Raw genomic sequence first — 20,113 nt, 5'->3', positions numbered from 1 at the left:
TTTTTTTATTTATTTAATTATTTTATTTTTTTATTTTTATAAGATCAATTTTTTTATTTTTATAAGATCAATCTTTTTATTTTTATTATTTAACTATTGTAAATTATTTTTTATTTTTATTTTTTGAAATTTGTTGGGACAGAATGGGACGGGCCGCCTAAAGTACCACTAATGGACCGGGCCACGGGCCGGCCCAGGCTGATTCAATTCAAGTCCGTGTCAAAAGCTTGGTACTTATTGATTTCTAATGTTTGCATTCCCAAGTTCTCTTTATCCGCACCTCTCTCCGGATTTCTCTTCAGGTTGATTCCCATTCCTTCATTCTCCGATTTCTGTATGGAATATGTCCCATCAGATTGTCAGAGAACCCTGCGGGACAGAGGACGATTTGTGGAGTCGTATTCGAAGCTATTACCCTTTCAACCTACTGGCTGGCAGGGACGTTCTCGACTGCTGCAACGGTTTGCTCTTAATTCTTCACCGCTCCTCTGTTCCTCCCTCCTCTGTTCCTTCACAGTATTATGTGTGTAACCCCGCCACAAAACGATGTGTGGCTATTCTCGTGAACCCTAATCATCTAGATCCCATATATGCTGTACTTGCTTTTAATCCTGTTGAGTCGCCACCGAATAATACTAATAATAATTATAAAATAGTTCGGTTTGCTAGCTCTGCCAGCACTGCCTCTATAACTTATCCGCCAGAGCTGGATGTTTTCTCCTCAGTTACCGGCAAGTGGGTCAACCATCCTGTTCCACTCCAGCCTGAACCCGAGCTTTATGGTTTCAAGTGGCTTTGCAAGTCTGTTTATTTGGATGGGGTGTTGTACATGTTATCTTACACTATGTACCTCTTGTGTTTTGATCTTAATGTCGATAATTTGAATCCCCGAGCTGTGAAGCTCCCAAACAAGGGCAAGGCTCTTGGTGTTGGGTTCATTGGGATGTCCAAAGATTGCTTCTATTACTCTAATCATGTTGAAAATGCAGTCCTTGTTTGGTCACTTGACCATGACCATAAGTGGATTTTGAAGCATAGCATCTGCCGTGATGACTATCGCCTTTCTCCGCTGCTCGTGCCTTGTGCTTTACATCCAACTTCAGAAGTTATCTTCATTGCTATTCCCAGAATGATATTTAGCTATAATCTGAAAACCAATCAGTTCAATGTATTTTACATACTGCAAGAATACAGGAATTTGATTGATGATAGATGTTTCTTCTTTCCTTACTCACGCTGCCTAGTTGTTTTGAATGATTTTACGCAGGTAAAAATTGTGGACCTATCCATTTTGTAACCAGTTTACTTCATATATATATGTATATATATATATTTGTGTACATATTCAACCATGCGTATCTTTAACATTTGCCAATAATTCATTGAGTTGCTTACTTTGTACAGCTCAGGACCTTTTTAGTATTTCTTGATTTGATGTCCCCTTTGTTTAACGTGCATTCATTAGGATATTAGCATTTTCTAATATCACTTTTAAAAGCCGGAAGGTTCCGATATGACTTGAATTTGGGAGGTTAGTTTTCTTGAATGCTTCTTTCTTTTGTATTTGTAGACCTGAAGTAGTGTAACTGGTTTTGAATGCCAGGGTGGAGACAAAAGGGGTTTGGGGGAGATTTTTTACCTATTTCAGTATCATTGTGGGCCTTTGTTTAAGATTTTACTTGTCTATTTCTTTGATCTTCCCTGTTCTTGCTTGGTTTTGGATGATGTCTTGGCCATCATATTTCAATTTTTGTTTCCAGTGGAGTGTATTCTTGTTGGAAAAGGGTGACCTAAGGAATAAAATACAACAAAACATCAACTTTGGTAAATTGCCTTACCAATCCTTCATTGCTGCTGATATATGTGGTTTACTTGAAAATGTAAATATACATTTCCTTCATTTGATAGATATAGAGAATGTTTTGCTTGATGGAGAGGAGCAGTAGAAGAATCATCATTATGGAGGAAAAATCATAAATGAATAGTTGAGGTAATTTGCACTGAGTGATCTAGAATGTTGCAAGAAGAGGTATACCTCCCGTCAAAAGTGAAGAGGAGAAAGGCCTTTATTATTTAAAAAAATAAAAGAAGGAATAGAAGTGGGTCTTAGGACCATGTTCGGTGTGAGAGAGCTAATGCATCTGCTATAACATTTCCGAATTTATTGTAGGTGAGGTGTAAATTTGATTTACTTGTGTGGCACATTACAATTGCATCCGTGAAGAATTGAGAAAATGCAGTAAGTAATGTTTTATGAGGCATTTTAGCGAGGTAAGTGATAATGTCATAGGAATTTAGTTACTTCCAAGATATATGTTGAAACTATGAACTGTTGGAAAAGCATTTGTGAGAAAGTAGCTTTGTTGAGGTGTATATCAGTGGTTGTGCTCTGCAGTTGTCAAGCGGGATATTGTAAATCAATACAAATTCCTCAATTGTTAATAAACCTTGACGTTGTGTGATTGTCTGATATTTGCGGTAACCAATCTATCTCTAGCCTCCAAGCTACAAGACCTAGAGTCACACTGAGTGTGCCAGAGACTTTGGTGTGCCAAAGTTTCACAGGGCAACACTTTTTCACAAGGGAAGTTCCCTGTGAGGTTCTTGTACTCCACCAAGTCCAAGTCCACCTAAACCTTTCGACCATAATGTTGAATGTTCACCTGTCTTGGCAACTGTAGGTCATGACTTATTTGGCCAGAACTACTCCCTTGAAATTGCGTATCATATAGGTGATTGTTATGGAAGTTTATAATCTTCATTCATGCTTTGATTGTTGTTATTTCTGGCTTAAATGATAAAATGATTCTAGCATTTATTTGTTGCATCTTCAATGCTACAATGAGAGAAGTACACTTGAAGGTGCCCTGAATTTTATTTTTACTTTTTTTGCAGGTAAAAATAGATTGCTAATTATCAGAAGTTCTTGTGTATTTATGACTTCTTTGAAGAAACATCAAACTACAAATTGGTGAATAGTGGCTACTTTCCATCTACTAGTTTTGGTTTAACAGTTTGTAGAACCTCGTTTCTAGACTTGGATGTTTATTATTTCAGTTCTCTCTGTAACTACCCTCACAGTTATGGTGTCCCAAAATTTGAAAAATAAAAGATAGAATTTCAATGGTTACTTGTTCTTTGTTCAATTATGATGATTTTATTTATTGTATAGATCTAACATTTGATCCTACTTCATGATCCCAAAACAAAACAAAAACAAAGAGCGAGAGGAAAGACATTTTAGAATTTTCCAAATGCTATCTACTTGCATGGATTCTGCATTATACTTTTTTGTTTTCTACCACTGGAAATCTCTACTTGTTTAGCTTTTCATAATGCCTTCTCTCTCTTATCTATTTATTTTTTTTATAGCAATTATTCTTCTTCTTATTTACGGATGAATGATATCCCAAGGAACAAGGGTTTAGAGGTTGGGGTTACCATCTGATGGTCCAGATCAGATCCCCATTCATACTGGATTTGCCAAACTAGTTTCATGGTGGTTCTACTTGGATATAACTGCATAAATTATCTGGCAGGCTCCAATATTTATATGCGCGCTCAAATGTACGATTTTGTTCTTGGTGTTATTTAACAATATATATTGTGACCTTTATTTTAATTCTGGCTTTTTTCTTTTAAGGAGAATATTATCATATCTCTCATTAGAGGTGTAGAACATTCAATTGCCTCCCTTGCGATTCAGTAGTCCTCTTCTTTGATAGCTCTTAGGCCAGTGAATTTCACTCCTTCAGTTCCTACTTTCATTTCTATTTTTTTCGTAGAGTATGCTATAAAAATTAAGACATCTTACAATTTTTTTCACTCACTGTTATGGCATCACATGTCATACTATTAAAGTGGTAGGTTAAAGATTTATTGGTTTGTATAGCACTTTTTTTCATGAATTTTGTGAAAACTGCAGTGTAACCTGTATTCAGTCAAATCTCCTCCCAATCTTCTTCTTTATCTGTTAACTTTGATAATTCATTGCCATGCTTTGAGCGTTGTTTTTGCAAGGAGAATAGAGGCTGTGAAGGATGAATTCATCTATGAAGTAACTTTCTCAACAACTCAAAACAAAACAAGCCTCTAAAAATTGTCTTTCTAAAAAACCTCCATCTAGGGCCACACCGCTGGCCAGTCGGCCGCCGCTTTTGGCCATGGCAGTTGGCTGGCCTATCTTTTCTTCTTGTGTACATGGTTTTTCTCCTAATAAACTTGAGCCCCTATTAGTTTTCCACTATCTCCTTTTCAGATCTAATCTGTAGATTTGCTTAGGATGTTGTTTTGGTTCTATCATTTTTGTGTAGGATGCTCGTTTTCAAAGGCGTTCTTTGGGGTTTTTGGCCAGGTATTCCTTGGGTGGCTTTAGATCTATCATATCTGGTGGTTTGAAAGCCTGTTGGGTCTACACTCTGTGGGTTTTGGCGCTCATGGAAGCTTTGATGGGTGGTTTTGGTGGGTTTTTTTTTCTCGAATGGAAAAGTTCGGTGGAAGTGCTTCGGCCATGGTGTTCAGCTTCAGCCATGGGTTTCGGTTTAGGATGGGTGTGTTGAACGTGGGTGGGTTCGTTCAGGAACTTCATTCGGGCACTTTTTTGCGAGCGGGAGTTTGAGGGGTGGAGGATCCAGAGTTGTTTAGGAGCTTCATTCGGGCGCTCCTGTGCGAGTGGGAGTTTGAGGGGTGAATTCCGATCAAAAAGGGGACTGCTCAGCGTTGTTGGTGAGGATCAATCGAAGGAGTTATTTGGGCGAGGAAAACCGTGGGAGAAGTTTAAGATGGAAAACTGGGTTTTGCAGGTTACAAGCGTGGTGACCTGCTGAAGAACCAAATGAGGAGGTTGCAGCAGCAATAGAAGAGGCACTAGCAGCAGGGTGTTCATGGAGGTTGAGTGTCCGGCGATTGTGGTGGTTCTCAACAACAATGGAGCCTCAGTGTCCGGCGATGATGGAGGTTGAGTGTTCGTCAATGTGGCAGGGTGTTTGGGATAGGCATGGGGCTCAAGAGTGTAACAGTGTTTGAGTCAGACGTGGGGTTTATCAGTGTATCAGTGTTTTAGGTGTGGGGCTTAATAGTTTGGTTTGTTTTTTTAATTGTTTTTTAAAGTATAAAATCGTGAGGCTAAGAGGTTGGTTGTAAGAATCCGAGTAGCAGTAGTAGGAGAGTGAGTCTTTACTCTTCGAATCTCTCTCAATGCGTTTTATTTCCTTGTACCTTTAAATTTCATATTTTTAATGAAATTTTTCTTTGCCGATCATAAAAAAGTAACTTTCTCATCTATGAAGCAACTCTGGCTAGACTTGATCACAGGAAGAATTATATTATGAGAAAAGCTACCAAGTGGATTAAAAAAAGGTGCATAAAATATAGTTTTTTTTCATCACAAAAAATATAAATGCAATTTGAGCATGCTCAACTCGAGAGAGAATTAAACAAAATGTACAGTATATTTAAACTTTTTAAAATTGTTAAGTTTGTTTTTGTTTTTTGAACAACAATAAATAAATAAATAAAACAATAAAGAAAAAAAGAAAATTATTGATAAAATGATAATGTTGATAATTCTAAAAAGGCAACGAGTGGCAAGTGTGTTCAAATAATAGGTTTGAGAAAACTTCACCACAATCTTAACATGTTTTTCTATGTATTTCAATCATAATTATTTTTATATATTACAAAACAATTATAAATATATACTTAGAGAAAGATCTTCAAACAAATAAAAAGTTATGCTTAGTTTATAGATTTGTGTAGAGATTTAAAAAAGAAAAGAAAAAAGATGAATAAAATATGAATAAAATATTATATATATATATATATATATTTCTTTTTCGTTCTAAATTCCTACCCAACTCCATAAATCAAACTTGGCCAAAGAGAAAAAAAAAACCCACATGTAATGTAATAGAAGAATGAATCTTCTAAAAATAAAAATAAAAAATTCCTATAGTTTACACGGCCTCTAGATATAGAACTCTGTCCTGTTCGATCCAAGCCCTACAATAAGCTCAAACCAGCCCAGCCCATTGCACAACACGCAGTAACAACTGCTTTGTATTGGTGTTGTTTGATACAACTTATTACAAGTTAAAATATGATAATCAAAAAGAAGAAATCAAAAGCACTCTATCCCTAACTTTCAAATAATCAGCTTTTCTCAGCTAATTTAAGTTATTTCTACCTAAAAGTAGAAGCTGCACCAAACAGTTTAACACAAATTCCCAAATTAAAATACGATATAATCACCCCTATAATCTACAGCAAACACTCCCATTGTAATCAATTTGTTTAGTTTTAGTTTCTAGAAAACACTTTTAAGAAAATTCTATTTTTTTATTTTTCATATTTTTTATTTTTAACAATTTTTTTAATATTTTAAGAATTTTTTTTTAATTTTTAAACACATCTAACATAAATACATTTAAAAAGTATAATATTTGTGAAAAAAATCTTTAAAAAGTTTATTAAATACCAAAAATACAAAAAATAAAAAAACTAAAAATTCAATATATTTTTCATATTTTGGTATATTTATTAATTTTTTAAATATTTTTCACAACTATTTTATTATTTAGGTCAAAATAGGATTCATTTAAAAAAATGAAAAAAAACATTTCTTAAAACTTTAAAAATATTTATTAAAAATAAAAAAATACAAAAAATAAAAAACTTTTAATTTTTAAAAAACTGAAACCATGAGATCTAAATAGAGTTATTGGAGGATAGATATTTAGGGCTAATATAGTAACTCCACGAAAGGTCAATTAAATCATTGAGATCTAAATCGAGCTATTGGAGCATAGATATATAGGACTAATATCATACCCAGAAAATTGAATATCTGTATCGATTCTACAACCCTTGTTCTCAGGCGAACAGAGTCGAATCGAACAAGACTGTTGCTGAGTTACGCAATCTGCCACTGGTTCGTCTGCAATCTCTCTCTCTCTCTTGCCGTCTATAGATCTATGAAGAACACAGTGTTCACTTCATGTTTCTCTTCAACACAATAACTTTATCACGTTTGTTCTTCGCTTTGTTTATAGAGTTTGTGGAATTGTGTTTAGTTCTCTGATCTGGCTTTCAATTTTCAATTTTCTTTCCCAAAGGAATAGGTGGTTGGGTTTGAATCTATGGCGTTCAACTGTTGCTGTGATTGGTCGTCTAAGTTGCCCGATGAGTTGACGGTGGAGATACTATGTAGATTGCCAGAAAAGCCTCTGATTCAATTCAAGTCCGTGTCGAAAGCTTGGTACTTATTGATTTCTGATGTTTGCGTTCCCAGAATCTCTTCATCCGCACCTCTCTCCGGATTTCTCTTCAGGTTGATTCCCCTTCTTCCATTCTCCGATTTCCTTATGGAATATGTTCCATCAGATTGTCGGAGAACCCTGCTGGACAGAGGACGATTTGTGGAGTCGTATTCGAAGTTATTACCCTTTCAACCTACTGCCAGGGACGTTCTCGACTGCTGCAACGGTTTGCTCTTAATTCTTCACCGCTCCTCTGTTCCTCCCTCTGTTCCTTCACAGTATTATGTGTGTAACCCTGCCACAAAACAATGTGTGGCTATTCCTGTGAACCCTAATCATCTAGATCCCAAATATGCTGTACTTGCTTTTAATCCTGTTGAGTCCCCGCCGAATAATACTAATAATAATAATTATAAAATAGTTCGGTTAGCTAGCTCTGCCAGCACTGCCTCTGTAACTCATCCGCCAGAGCTGGATGTTTTCTCCTCCGTTACTGGCAAGTGGGTCAACCATCCGGTTCCACTCCAGCCTGAACCTGAGCTCTATGGTTTCAAGTGGCTTTACAAGTCTGTTTATTTGGATGGGGTGTTGTACATGTTATCTTACAGTAGATACCTCTTGTGTTTTGATCTCAATGCCGATAATTTGAATCCCCGAGCTGTGAAGCTCCCGAACAAGGGCAAGGCTCTTGGTGTTGGATTCATTGGGATGTCCAAAGATTGCTTCTATTACTCTAATCATGTTGAAAATGCAATCCTTGTTTGGTCACTTGACCATGACCATCATTGGATTTTGAAGCATAGCATCTGCATTGATGACTTGGTTTGGTTTCATCACGGCAAAATTTTAGACCGCTATCGCCTTTCTCCGCTGCTCGTGCCTTGTGCTTTACATCCAACTTCAGAAGTTATCTTCATTGCTATTCCCAGATTGATATTCAGCTATAATCTGAAAACCAATCAGTTCAATGTATTTTACATACTGCAAGAAAACAGGAATTTGATTGATGATGGATGTTTCTTCTTTCCGTACTCACGCTGCCTGGTTGTTTTGAATGATTTTACGCAGGTAAAAATTTTGGACCTATCCATTTTGTAACCAGTTTTACTTCATATATATATATATATATATATACATTTGTGTACATATTCAACCATGCGTATCTTTAATATTTGCTAATAATTCATTGAGTTGCTTACTCTGTGAGGACCTTTTTAGTATTTCTTGTTTTGATGTCCCCTTTGTTTAACGTGCATTCATTAGGATATTAGTATTTTCTAATAACACTTTTAAAGGCTGGAAGGTTCTGATATGACTTGAATTTGGGAGGTTAGTTTTCTTGAATGCTTCTTTCTTTTGTATTTGTAGACCTGAAGTGGTGTAGCTGGTTTTGAATGCCAGGGAGGAGAGAAAAGGGGTTTGGGCGAGATTATTTACCTACTTCAGTATCATTATGGGCCTTTCTTTAAGATTTTGCTTGTCAATTTCTTTCATCTTCGCTGTTCTACCTCAAATGATAAAATGATTCTAGCATTTATCTGTTGCATCTTCAATGCTGCAATGAGAGAAGTAGACGAATTTATTGTTTTTGCAGGTAAAAATAGATTGCTAATTATCAGAAGTTATTGTGTATTTATGACTTATTTGAAGAAACATCGGACTACAAATTGGTGAATAGTTTCGATCTACTAGGTTTGATTTAACTGTTTGTAGAACTTTGTTTCTAGACTTGGATGTTTATTTCAGTTCTATCTGTCACTTCCCTCACAGGTATGGTGTCCCAAAATTTGAAAAATAAAAGATAGAATTTCAATGGTTACTTGTTCTCTGTTCAATGATGATGATTTTATTTATTGTGTAGATCTAACATTTGGCCCTACTTCATGATCCCAAAAACAAAACAAAAACAAAGAGCGAGAGGAAAGACATTTTTGAATTTTCCAAATGCTATCTACTTGTATGAATTTTGCATTATGCTTTTTGTTTTCTACCACTGGAAGTCTCTATGTCACGACCCCATTCCGTCCCTAGTAGAATGGTGCCGTGATGGCCAGTAATCCGAGATTACCAAAGGCTAACTTTCAAAATTCACACACAATCAGAGTATTACATATGGGGCTAACATGTGCGGAAGCAATATATATAAATCTAATTAGTCCATATGAGCTGTGCATAAGTCAAATGAAATGGCATACATCCTTATATAGCTTTATAACTTGAATATAAGCAAAATAAAATACATATTACATCTTGATTGAAAGGCTGCTCAAGCCGACATAAACAAAATACATGAAATACAAGGTCGAGAGACATAATCTTCAAGATTGCCGACATAAATATTGCCGACATAACATGCATCCAAAACATCTTGCAAAACACACATCTCGGCATCACCGCTTTCATGCTAAACACCTACATATATACATAGGGAGGGTGAGCTTGGATACTCAGTGAATGGTATAAGTAATAAAGGGGTTAAATGAATGATTTCCAAGGTCCTTGTCAAAACAATACATATATCATAGCTTGTTCAAAACATGGGATGAATCAAGTTCATCAATCAAATCTTGGTCTTTCAAATCTTTCTTGGGATGTTAAATAACATCTACATAATACATGGGGTGATGACATTCCTGACAAAACAAACCCACCCGTTCATAGACCGTCAGTGGCCAAACAAGACAAAACAAGGGAATAATCGACCCAGAATCGATTAGACAAATCCACCCGTTCATAGACCGGCGGTGGGGCCATCCGTTCATAGGCCGTCGATGACAGAGATCTCTCAAACATGATGCTACATGGGCTTAGAGTCCCCTAGCATGGGAGGACTTTCCAAGAATGTCATCAAAACAAGGTAATACTTGATATACAAAATAGGGATAATCATTCATGCTTGATCAAATACTTTTCAAAACAAAGCAAAGCAAAGCTTATCAAAACATGATAACATAGCTTTATTAAAAATACCACTCACATAGTTCTTGGGACGTCGGGATCAAGGCAAAGGTCCAAGTCCTACAAACACATGGCAAAGTCTATTGAATGCACTCTTAAAAACAAGCTTCACATGAATGCAAATGATCTAGGGAAAACATGCTGGAAAACATCTAGGGAAAACATGCTGGAAACATCTAGGGAAAACATGCTGGGTATCAACTAGGTCCTGGAATGGATGCACAGAGATGATCTAGGCTAAAACGACCTAGCTGGGTGAACTCAGGAGGTCTTGGCCGAGGTCTCACACCTCTTGGCTGAGGTGTGGTTACCTAGGCTTCGGTTTGCAGCTGTCTGCCGAGGTGTTACAAGGTGCCGGCAAGGGTGTACCATGGTCAGCCTAGGTGTGCAGTGGTTAGCCTAGGTGTGCATGCAAGATAAACTAACGTGCAAGTGATCATACAAGGTAGGCCAAGGTGTGTGATCTAGGCAAGAGTGGTCTCGGTGATCACACCTAGGGAAATGAAGCCTGGAATTCTAGGTTTCCTCCTTGAAGAACATGAAGAACATGAGCATGAAGAACATGAAGAACATGAATGCTAAAATCATAACTTGTTAGTACAAGATCTGGGATTTCATGCTATGAGTTCGAAAACATGGACCTTGGTACCCATACTTGAAGATCATATGAAAACAAACACGAAAACATGCATATTGATACAAACTTTCGGATTAAAACATGGTTTTTCCTCAAGAACATATGAATATCACTTTCTCTTTCTAAAACCGAACTTCAAAGCAATGCATGGTTCATGAAACATGCTAGATCATGCAATGCGATTAGATCAACATAAAGAATAAGAAGAGTAGATCACGAATCTAACCTTAAAACACGGATCTAACGGTTCGATCTCTAGGGATCAAGCTTGGAAATCTACCTCTCTCTAGAATTCCTCTTCCTCTTCCTAGAGCTTCTCTCTCTTCTAAAACAAGGATATAGCAAATGATACATTTCTAGGTTTGCCGGCTGACTTAACACTTAGCTGGGACACGTGGCAACGGTTGGTTGGTTCTTCTCAAAAAGGTGGCTGAGTGAAAAGACAAGACTATGACAAAGTGTACTCAACAAGCTAGATGGCAAGGGCACTCTGGCAAGTAATGATCTCGGCTAAGGACATAGGCTTCGGCAAGTAAGGTTCCAATGACCTCGGCTAGGAGGGATAACACTTGACCTAGCTGTGCCACACCTCGGCCTAGATGTGCCACACCTCGGTCTAGGTCATTCCAGTCTCGGAACAAGATCACTAGGTGCAAGGATCAAGGATCTAGGACGCCTAGATGATAACATCTCGGCCTAGATGATGCACATCTCAGCCTAGATTATGACATCTTGGCCAATATGCCTAGGTGATGGTGGAGGTCACCAAAGTGGTTCTAAGATGGTCCTAGGTGTTGGCATGACCTAGGCTTGGCATGACCTAGGCTTGGCATGACTTAGGCTTGACATGACCTAGGCTTGGCATGACCTAGGCTTGGCATAGCAGGGAAGGAACAAAGTATGCAAGCAACACTTAGGCAAAACAAGACAAGATTCATGAATGCAAACTTAACAAGACAAAGTTATGTAGATGCACATGAACATGACCAAGACATGAATATGGGTTGTTACATCCTTCCCCCCTTAAAGAAGTTTGGTCCTCCAAACTTAGCTTACCATGTCCTCAAAACAATTCCGAGCGTCGGGTTCTCATCTCTTCTTATCATCTCTAGCCTTTACCTTAGGACAATCCTTAATACGATGACCCATCTCACCGTATTCAAAACATGCTCCAGATGCCCGATGACAAACTCCAAAATGTCGCCTCCCGCAACTTGTATATGTCGGCCTGGCGCCACCTTCCTGATTCGTGTTATTGGAATTGTCCACATTCGTCTTCTTCTCGCCATCATGCTGGGCTTGGCGATAGTCATAGGTCTGCCTCTTTTTCTGATTCTCCCCCAAACTCTGACTTCTGTTCAAGTTGGCTTCTGCAAGGATGGCTTTATCTAACACTCCAGCATACGTCGACATGTTAAGCAAATTAACCCGGTCTTGAATTGATCCACGAAGCCCACTTTCAAACTTTCTAGCCTTCCTATATTCATCGTTGACCATGTGAGGTGCATACCTTGCCAACTCGGTGAAAGCATGATCATATTCAGCCACTGTTTTGCTACCCTGTGACAACATCTAGAATTCTGTGGTCTTGCGATCTCGGACACTGAGGGGAAAGTGTTTGTCATAAAACAACTCCAAAAATTTGGCTCAAGTCAAGTCTGGATTACCTTCTCGGATCATCATCCACCACCTACGAGCGTCGTCTTCCAATGTGAATGCTGCCAATGACACCTTCTGGGTGTCGGTGCTGGGAAAAACCTCAAACAACTTCTCCATCTCAAGAACTCATGCTTTTGCTTTCATCGGCTCTATACCTCCATGGAACTTCGGGGGTTTCATCTTCTTGAATTCTTTGATCAAGGTCAAGGTGTCGTCTCCATACAAAGCTGGCTGCGGCTGCACTTGTGGTACTGGAGGAGGTGGAGGTGGAGGTGGAGGTGGAACTGCATGTCGGCCATCTGTCTGCTCGGCCTGAGTGGAAGTGGTACCAGTGTCTTATGGCCTAGGTTGTCTCAACTCACGAACCAATCCTTCGACCAATCTTTCTAATCTGTCTATTCTGTCCTCGGAATGATCTCGGCCGACTGGAGGTCTACCTCTTCTCATGATGCTAGAGGTATGCAAAATGTGACTCTTAAACAAAATGAGCAAGTAAACATGCATGCAAGTAATAAATGATCATTCCGAGATGATGCACACCTTGGCAAGTGGCAAGTAGCAAGTAACATGATGCAATCCTAACATCATTCTAAGGGACATCCTATGCTCTTTAGGACTCAAAGTGTGTGAATAACGTACTATAAGGAACGCGTGCTCTGATACCATTCTGTCACGACTCCATTCCGCCCCTAGTAGAATGGTGCCGTGATGGCCAGTAATCCGAGATTACCAAAGGCCAACTTTCAAAATTCACACACAATCAGAGTATTACATATGGGGCTAACATGTGCGGAAGCAATATATATAAATCTAATTAGTCCATATGAGCTGTGCATAAGTTAAATGAAATGGCATACATCCTTACATAGTTTTATAACTTGAATATAAGCAAAATAAAATACATATTACATCTTGATTGAAAGGCTGCTCAAGCCGACATAAACAAAATACATGAAATACAAGGTTGAGAGGCATAATCTTCAAGATTGCCGACATAAATATTGCCGACATAACATGCATCCAAAACATCTTGCAAAACACACATCTCGGCATCACCGCCTTCATGCTAAACACCTACATATATACATAGGGAGGGTGAGCTTGGATACTCAGTGAATGATATAAGTAATAAAGGGGTTAAATGAATGATTTCCAAGGTCCTTGTCAAAACAATACATATATCATAGCTTGTTCAAAACATGGGATGAATCAAGTTCATCAATCAAATCTTGGTCTTTCAAATCTTGCTTGGGATGCTAAATAACATCTACATAATATATGGGGTGATAACATTCCTGACAAAACAAACCCACCCGTTCATAAACCGTCAGTGGCCAAACAAGACAAAACAAGGGAATAATCGACCCAGAATCGATTAGACAAATCCACCCGTTCATAGACCGTCGGTGGGGCCATCCGTTCATAGACCGTCGATGACAGAGATCTCTCAAACATGATGCTACATGGGCTTAGAGTCCCCTAGCATAGGAGGACTTTCCAAGAATGTCATCAAAACTAGGTAATACTTGATATACAAAATAGGGATAATCATTCATGCTTGATCAAATACTTTTCAAAACAAAGTAAAGCAAAGCTTATCAAAACATGATAACATAGCTTTATTAAAAATACTACTTACATAGTTCATGGGACGTCGGGATTAAGGCAAAGGTCCAAGTCCTACAAACGCATTGCAAAGTCTATTGAATGCACTCTTAAAAACAAGCTTCACATGAATGCAAATGATCTAGGGAAAACATGCTGGAAACATCTAGGGAAAACATGCTGGGTACCAACCAGGTCCTGGAATGGATGCACAGAGATGATCTAGGCTAAAACGACCTAGCTGGGTGAACTCAGGAGGTCTTGGCCGAGGTCCCACACCTCTTGGCCGAGGTGTGGTTACCTAGGCTTCGGTGTGCAGCTGTCTGCCGAGGTGTTACAAGGTGCCGGCAAGGGTGTACCATGGTCAGCCTAGGTGTGCAGTGGTTAGCTTAGGTGTGCATGCAAGATAAACTAACGTGCAAGTGATCATGCAAGGTAGGCCAAGGTGTGTGATCTAGGCAAGAGTGGTGTCGGTGATCACACCTAGGGAAATGAAGCCTGGAAATCTGGGTTTCCTTCTTAAAGAACATGAAGAACATGAGCATGAAGAACATGAAGAACATGAATGCTAAAATCATAACTTGTTATTACAAGATCTGGGATTTCATGCTATGAGTTCGAAAACATGGACGTTGGTACCCATACTTGAAGATCATATGAAAACAAACACGAAAACATGCATATTGATACAAACTTTCGGATTAAAACATGGTTTTTCCTCAAGAACGCATGAATATCACTTTCTCTTTCTAAAACCGAACTTCAAAGCAATGCATGGTTCATGAAACATGCTAGATCATGAAATGCGATTAGATCAACATAAAGAATAAGAAAAGTAGATCACGAATCTAACCTTAAAACACGGATCTAACGGTTCGATCTCTAGGGATCAAGCTTGGAAATCTACCTTTCTCTAGAATTTCTCTTCCTCTTCCTAGAGCTTCTCTCTCTTCTAAGACAAGGATATAGCAAATGATACATTTCTAGGTCTGCCGGCTAACTTAACACTCAGCTGGGACACGTGGCAACGGTTGGTTGGTTCTTCTCAAAAAGGTGGCTGAGTGAAAAGACAAGACTATGACAAAGTGTACTCAACAAGCTAGATGGCAAGGGCACTCCGGCAAGTAATGATCTCGGCTAAGGACATAGGCTTCGGCAAGTAAGGTTCCAATGACCTCGGCTAGGAGGGATAACACTTGACCTAGCTGTGCCACACCTCGGTCTAGATCATTCCAGTCCCGGAACAAGATCACTAGGTGTAAGGATCAAGGATTTAGGACGCCTAGATGATAACATCTCGGCCTAGATGATGCACATCTCGGCCTAGGTGATGCACACCTCGGCCTAGATTATGACATCTCGGCCAATATGCCTAGGTGATGGTGGAGGTCACCAAAGTGGTTCTAAGATGGTCCTAGGTGTTGGCATGACCTAGGCTTGGCATGACCTAGGCTTAACATGACCTAGGCTTGGCGTGACTTAGGCTTGGCATGACCTAGGCTTGGCATAGCAGGGAAGGGACAAAGCATGCAAGCAACACTTAGGCAAAACAAGACAAGATTCATGAATGCAAACTTAACAAGACAAAGTTATGTAGATGCACATGAACATGACCAAGACATGAATATGGGTTGTTGCACTCTACTTGTTTAGCTTTTTGTAATGCCTTCTCTCTCTTATCTATTTATTTTTTTAATAATAATTATTGTTCTTCTTATTTACAGATGAATGATATGCCAAGGAACAAGGGTTTAGAGGTTGGAGTTACCATCTGATGGTCCAGATCAGATCCCCGTTCATACTGGATTTGCCAAAACTAGTTTAATGGTGGTGCTACTTGGATATGACTGTATAAATTATCTAGCAGGCTCCAATATTTATATGCGTGCTCAAATGTACGATTTTGTCCTTAGTGTTATTTAACAATATATATTGTGACCTTTATTTTAGTTCCTGCTTTTTTCTTTTAAGGAGAATATTATCGTATCTCTCATTAGAGGTGTAGAACATTCAATTGCCTTCCCTGCGATTCAGTAGTCCTCTTCTTTGATAGCTCTTAGGCCAGTGAATTTCACTCCTTCAGTTCCTACTTTCATTTCTATTTTTTTCGTAGAGTAATGCTATAAACATTAAGACATATTACCATTTTTTTTTCTCCCACTGTTTTGGCTTCACGTGTCATAGTATTAAAGTGGTGGGTTAAAGATTTATTAGTTTGTTTAACACTTTTTTTCATGAATTTTGTGAAAACTGCTGTGTAACCTGTATCCAGCGAAATCTCCTCCCAATCTTCTTCTTTATCTGTTAACTTTGAAAATTCATTGCCATGCTTTGAATGCTGTTTTTGCAAGGAGAATAGAGGCTGAGAAGGATGATTTCATCTATGAAAGTAACTTTCTCATCTATGAAGCAACTCTCGCTGGGCTTGATCACAGGAAGAATTATATTATGAGAAAAGCTACCATGTGGATTAAAAAAAGATGCATAAAATATAGTTTTTGTCATCACAAAAAATATAATTGCAACTTGAGCATGTTCAACTCGAGGGAGAATTAAACAAAACGCACATTATATTTAAACTTTTTAAAATGGTTAAGTTTGTTTTTGTTTTTTGAACAACAATAAATAAATAAATAAAAGAATAAAGAAAAAAAGAAAATTATTGATAAAATGATAATGTTGATAATTCTAAAAAGGCAACGAGTAGCAAATGTGTTCAAATAATAGGTTTGAGAAAATTTCACCACAATCTTAACATATTTTTTTATATATCTCAATCATAATTATTTTTATGTATTAAAAAGTATATATAAATATATATTTAGAGAAAGATCTTCAAAAAAATATGTTTTGAAAAGTTAGTTAAAAGTTGGTTTTTTTTACTTTTTTGTCTTTTAGTGGGTAAAAAATGTGAGAGTGATGTGACTCAAAATTGGTTAAAAGTCAAAAGCTAACTTTTAACCAGCTTCCCAAATGAAAGTTATACTTGGTTTATAGATTTGTGTAGTGATTTAAAAAAGAAAAGAAAAAAGATGAGTAAAATATGAATAAAATAGAATGGGTGTGTTTGGTTTAGTTTTGTGAGATAAATTTTCAAAAAAAAATTTGGGGAAAGAGTTTGAAATTTTTTTGGTTTGTTTGATTGTATATTTTGATAGGGGTGAGCATAGTCCGGATTGGTCCAGATTGAGGTAAAACCAGTACCAATCCGTTATATACGATTTTTGAAAAATTGAAACTAGTCCAATCCGTTTAAATCGTAGAACCAATCTGAACTAATCTGTTTAAACACGGATTGAATCGGTTTAGAACAACGGATTTCATATAATTAAATAACAAAAAGAAAATATAAAATATTATAATTTCATGAAAACATAAACATAATTGAACCCAAATCACTTTTTTTTTTTTTTTTTCTACGAACAAACACTGTTCTTTTCCACCAAATGCTACAGCACTTTACTCTAAAAATAAAATAATTAAAACCGACAAAACAATCCACACTAACCAAAACAAATTCCCAAGTGCTGCACTCCCAAAACAACTTCACCTAATGCTGCACTCTTCATTTCCGAGACAACACCAACACACCTCCTGTGGCCGAAAGCTCGATGACTGGAAAACTCCCTTTATGGAAAACTATGGGAATTCAAGTTTGGGAAACAACCTAATGAACAACCTGATACATGGCAGAGCATCATAGTTCCGAAGAAGAAGAAAAAAAAAAAAAAAAAAAAACCTCAGCAAAACTAAAAATCTAAAAGACAAAAAGTGGGAAATTGTTACGACTCAAACCCGCCCCTACAGGTTTAGCATCATAACCGGCTAGTAATCCTTGGATTACCGAAAGCCTCTGAATTGAATAGCAAAATATAAGGGGCTAGCAGAAGCAAATATAGAATATACATAGTCCATTGAACTATGTAGACATACATGAGGCAGTTAATATAGAACTTTATATATATCATATACACATATATGGCGTCATATCCACATAAGTTACACAATACCGTACAAGGACTATCATAAGGAACTTAGTCCAGTGTACGGATAAACAAAAACAAAATGAAACATAAACATTCTTAACATGATTCACAAAACTTGACTTTCTTTAAACGGGAACCTCCCCAGAAGGCACAGTGGCTGACTGACCCAAAACTCCCCAGGCAGCAGCTTAGGCCTTGTCACACGCCCTCACCTACATACATAATATAAATAGTGAGCGGAAGCTCAGTGAATAATAACAGAGTAAAGGGGTGCAGCCCACGCCGGCGGATTTTGTTCCTTGGTGACCGATCTTTTGAGTTTGAGGAGGTTTCAGTGGAAGCGTCTGGATGTTGCGGTGTGTCGATTGTGGAAAGGGGTGTGGGGCTTCGTCGGGCTATGGTGGTGTATGGTCATGATGTGCGTTGGATGGTGGCGCGAATGCGGGTTGAATCGCAGGACCCAGGTAACTTACAGTTTTTAGGTCGACACACTGGGGGTAGTAGGACTGTGGCTGTTTGAGTTCATAGCGAAGAAAGTGGTGGTTCGTCCTTTCAAATAGTGGTGACGGCAGGAAAGAAAATAGATCAAGTGTTCATTCCCATGTCCGATTATGGGGATGGGTGGGAAGGAGTGGCCTTGGTTCTTGAAGGTTTTGGGCTGCATTTTGGTGGTCCAGTGCAGGGTACGAAAGGGGCCAGACCTTGTCCATCGCTATCCATCATGGACGGAGTGACTGACGCGGTTAAGTCAGTACGGAGTGCAACGGAGGTGGAATGGTTCCGTATGTTAGATAGGTCGCTTGTTGGTACAGTGGGAGGGATGGATGGCAAGGGGATGAGCTTTGCTGCAATATCTGATTGGGTATAACGTTGGTGGAAGACATCGGGAAAGGTTGAGGTGCGTCCGTTAGGTAGCTAGGCCTTTCTCTTTGTATTGTCCAGCAGACATGAGGCAGAGGTGTTGCTGCAACGGCGGTAGATTGATGATGGGAGGGATCTCTAGTTGGAATGGTGGTCGCCTTTAGCTCTTTGTACGTCGAAAGCTACAACCTTGACGGCAAAGAGTGTTTGGATTCGGGTGATGGGAGTGCCCATCCACCTTTGAGGGGAAGATGTTTACCGTGCCATTGGTGATTGGTGTGGTGGTTATGTGGCAACCAAACAGATGGTTAATATGAACAAATTATTTTCCAAAATTAATGCATTTCAACCAAAGTAGAACAATTTCTAACACTAAAAACCCCAATCAAGTGCTTCTATACAGCATCAAACTTTTCATAACAACTCAATGCGGATTAAGAACGAAATTTGAACGATTCAGAATTTGAAGAACAAAGAAGAGACTAAGATTTACAGGAAGTTCAGGAGACGATGATGCAAAATCATTGCGGTAGAGGTGCATGAAGCCTCTGGTTTCTTCAATTCTAGGGTTTCCAGAAGAGAAATAGAAGGGTTGACTAACATTGGATGCGGAGGAGGGGGTGGCGCCAGGAATCATGGCGGTTGGTGACCGGAATACATCGGCGGACGGTGCTTCGACGATTGAGGTGGCCTCTGACATGGCTATGAAGAGAAGCTGTGTTTGAAGGGGGGGGGAGAGAGAGACAGAGAAGGTGGAGAGAAAGTGGGTGGAGAAGGTGGGAAGATTTAGTTGGGGGTATAATAGTCTGATAAAATATTTAAATAATAAATTTTGTCCTTTATGCAAGACTTTATAATTATGAGAGGGTTTAGAAAGTATAATTTTTTTATTTGTCCTTTTAACAATGAAAGGAAGGTAAAGGGGGGGTTTATGGCCAAATTTTCCTCAGATAAATTTATTTTTTAAAAATTAAATAAATAAAATATCAATAAAAATACATGTTATTTTTTTAATTAAAAATTTAAATAAATTTATTTTAAATAATAATAATAATTAAATAATGAAATTATATATAATATAAACAAAATTTTAAAATAAAACATCAATAAAATATCTATAAAAAATTATTTAAAAAAATTAAATAAATAAA

General features: G+C 38.1%; 2 protein-coding genes across 14 annotated transcripts in view; both read left to right on the top strand.

Annotated features, from left to right (window-relative positions):
* Positions 1 to 230: 230 nt before the first annotated feature.
* Positions 231 to 3,668, top strand: LOC145788712 (uncharacterized). Its single transcript, XM_028207907.2, has 2 exons — positions 231 to 1,267; positions 2,896 to 3,668. The coding sequence occupies exons 1-2, from the start codon at positions 344 to 346 to the stop codon at positions 2,911 to 2,913; spliced, it is 942 nt and encodes a 313-aa protein (XP_028063708.2). The 5' UTR covers positions 231 to 343; the 3' UTR covers positions 2,914 to 3,668.
* A 3,067-nt stretch (positions 3,669 to 6,735) lies between these two features.
* LOC114266945 (F-box protein At5g07610) overlaps positions 6,736 to 20,113 on the top strand; it is a 54,618-nt gene continuing 41,240 nt past the window's right edge. The window contains exons 1-4 of one of the 13 annotated variants that reach the window (XR_014338663.1): positions 6,745 to 6,928; positions 7,113 to 8,324; positions 8,625 to 8,850; positions 15,840 to 16,064. Coding sequence is in view for 11 of the 13 variants with exons in the window: in XM_082884067.1 (XP_082740193.1) it covers positions 7,137 to 8,324; positions 8,658 to 8,930 (1,461 nt within the window). In the remaining 2 variants the exon portion in view is untranslated. Of the gene's footprint in view, positions 6,929 to 7,112; positions 8,325 to 8,624; positions 9,076 to 9,117; positions 9,251 to 15,839; positions 16,065 to 20,113 lie in introns of those variants that run through there. The other 12 variants (XM_082884069.1, XR_014338664.1, XM_082884071.1 and 9 more) reach the window with 12 other exon arrangements.

The sequence above is a fragment of the Camellia sinensis genome, chromosome 8 (assembly GCF_055761805.1).
Source record: "Camellia sinensis isolate YWXY chromosome 8, ASM5576180v1, whole genome shotgun sequence".
Lineage (NCBI taxonomy): Eukaryota > Viridiplantae > Streptophyta > Magnoliopsida > Ericales > Theaceae > Camellia > Camellia sinensis.
The sequence above is the reverse complement of the archived record's forward strand: the minus strand, read 5'-3'. Positions and strand labels throughout refer to the sequence as shown.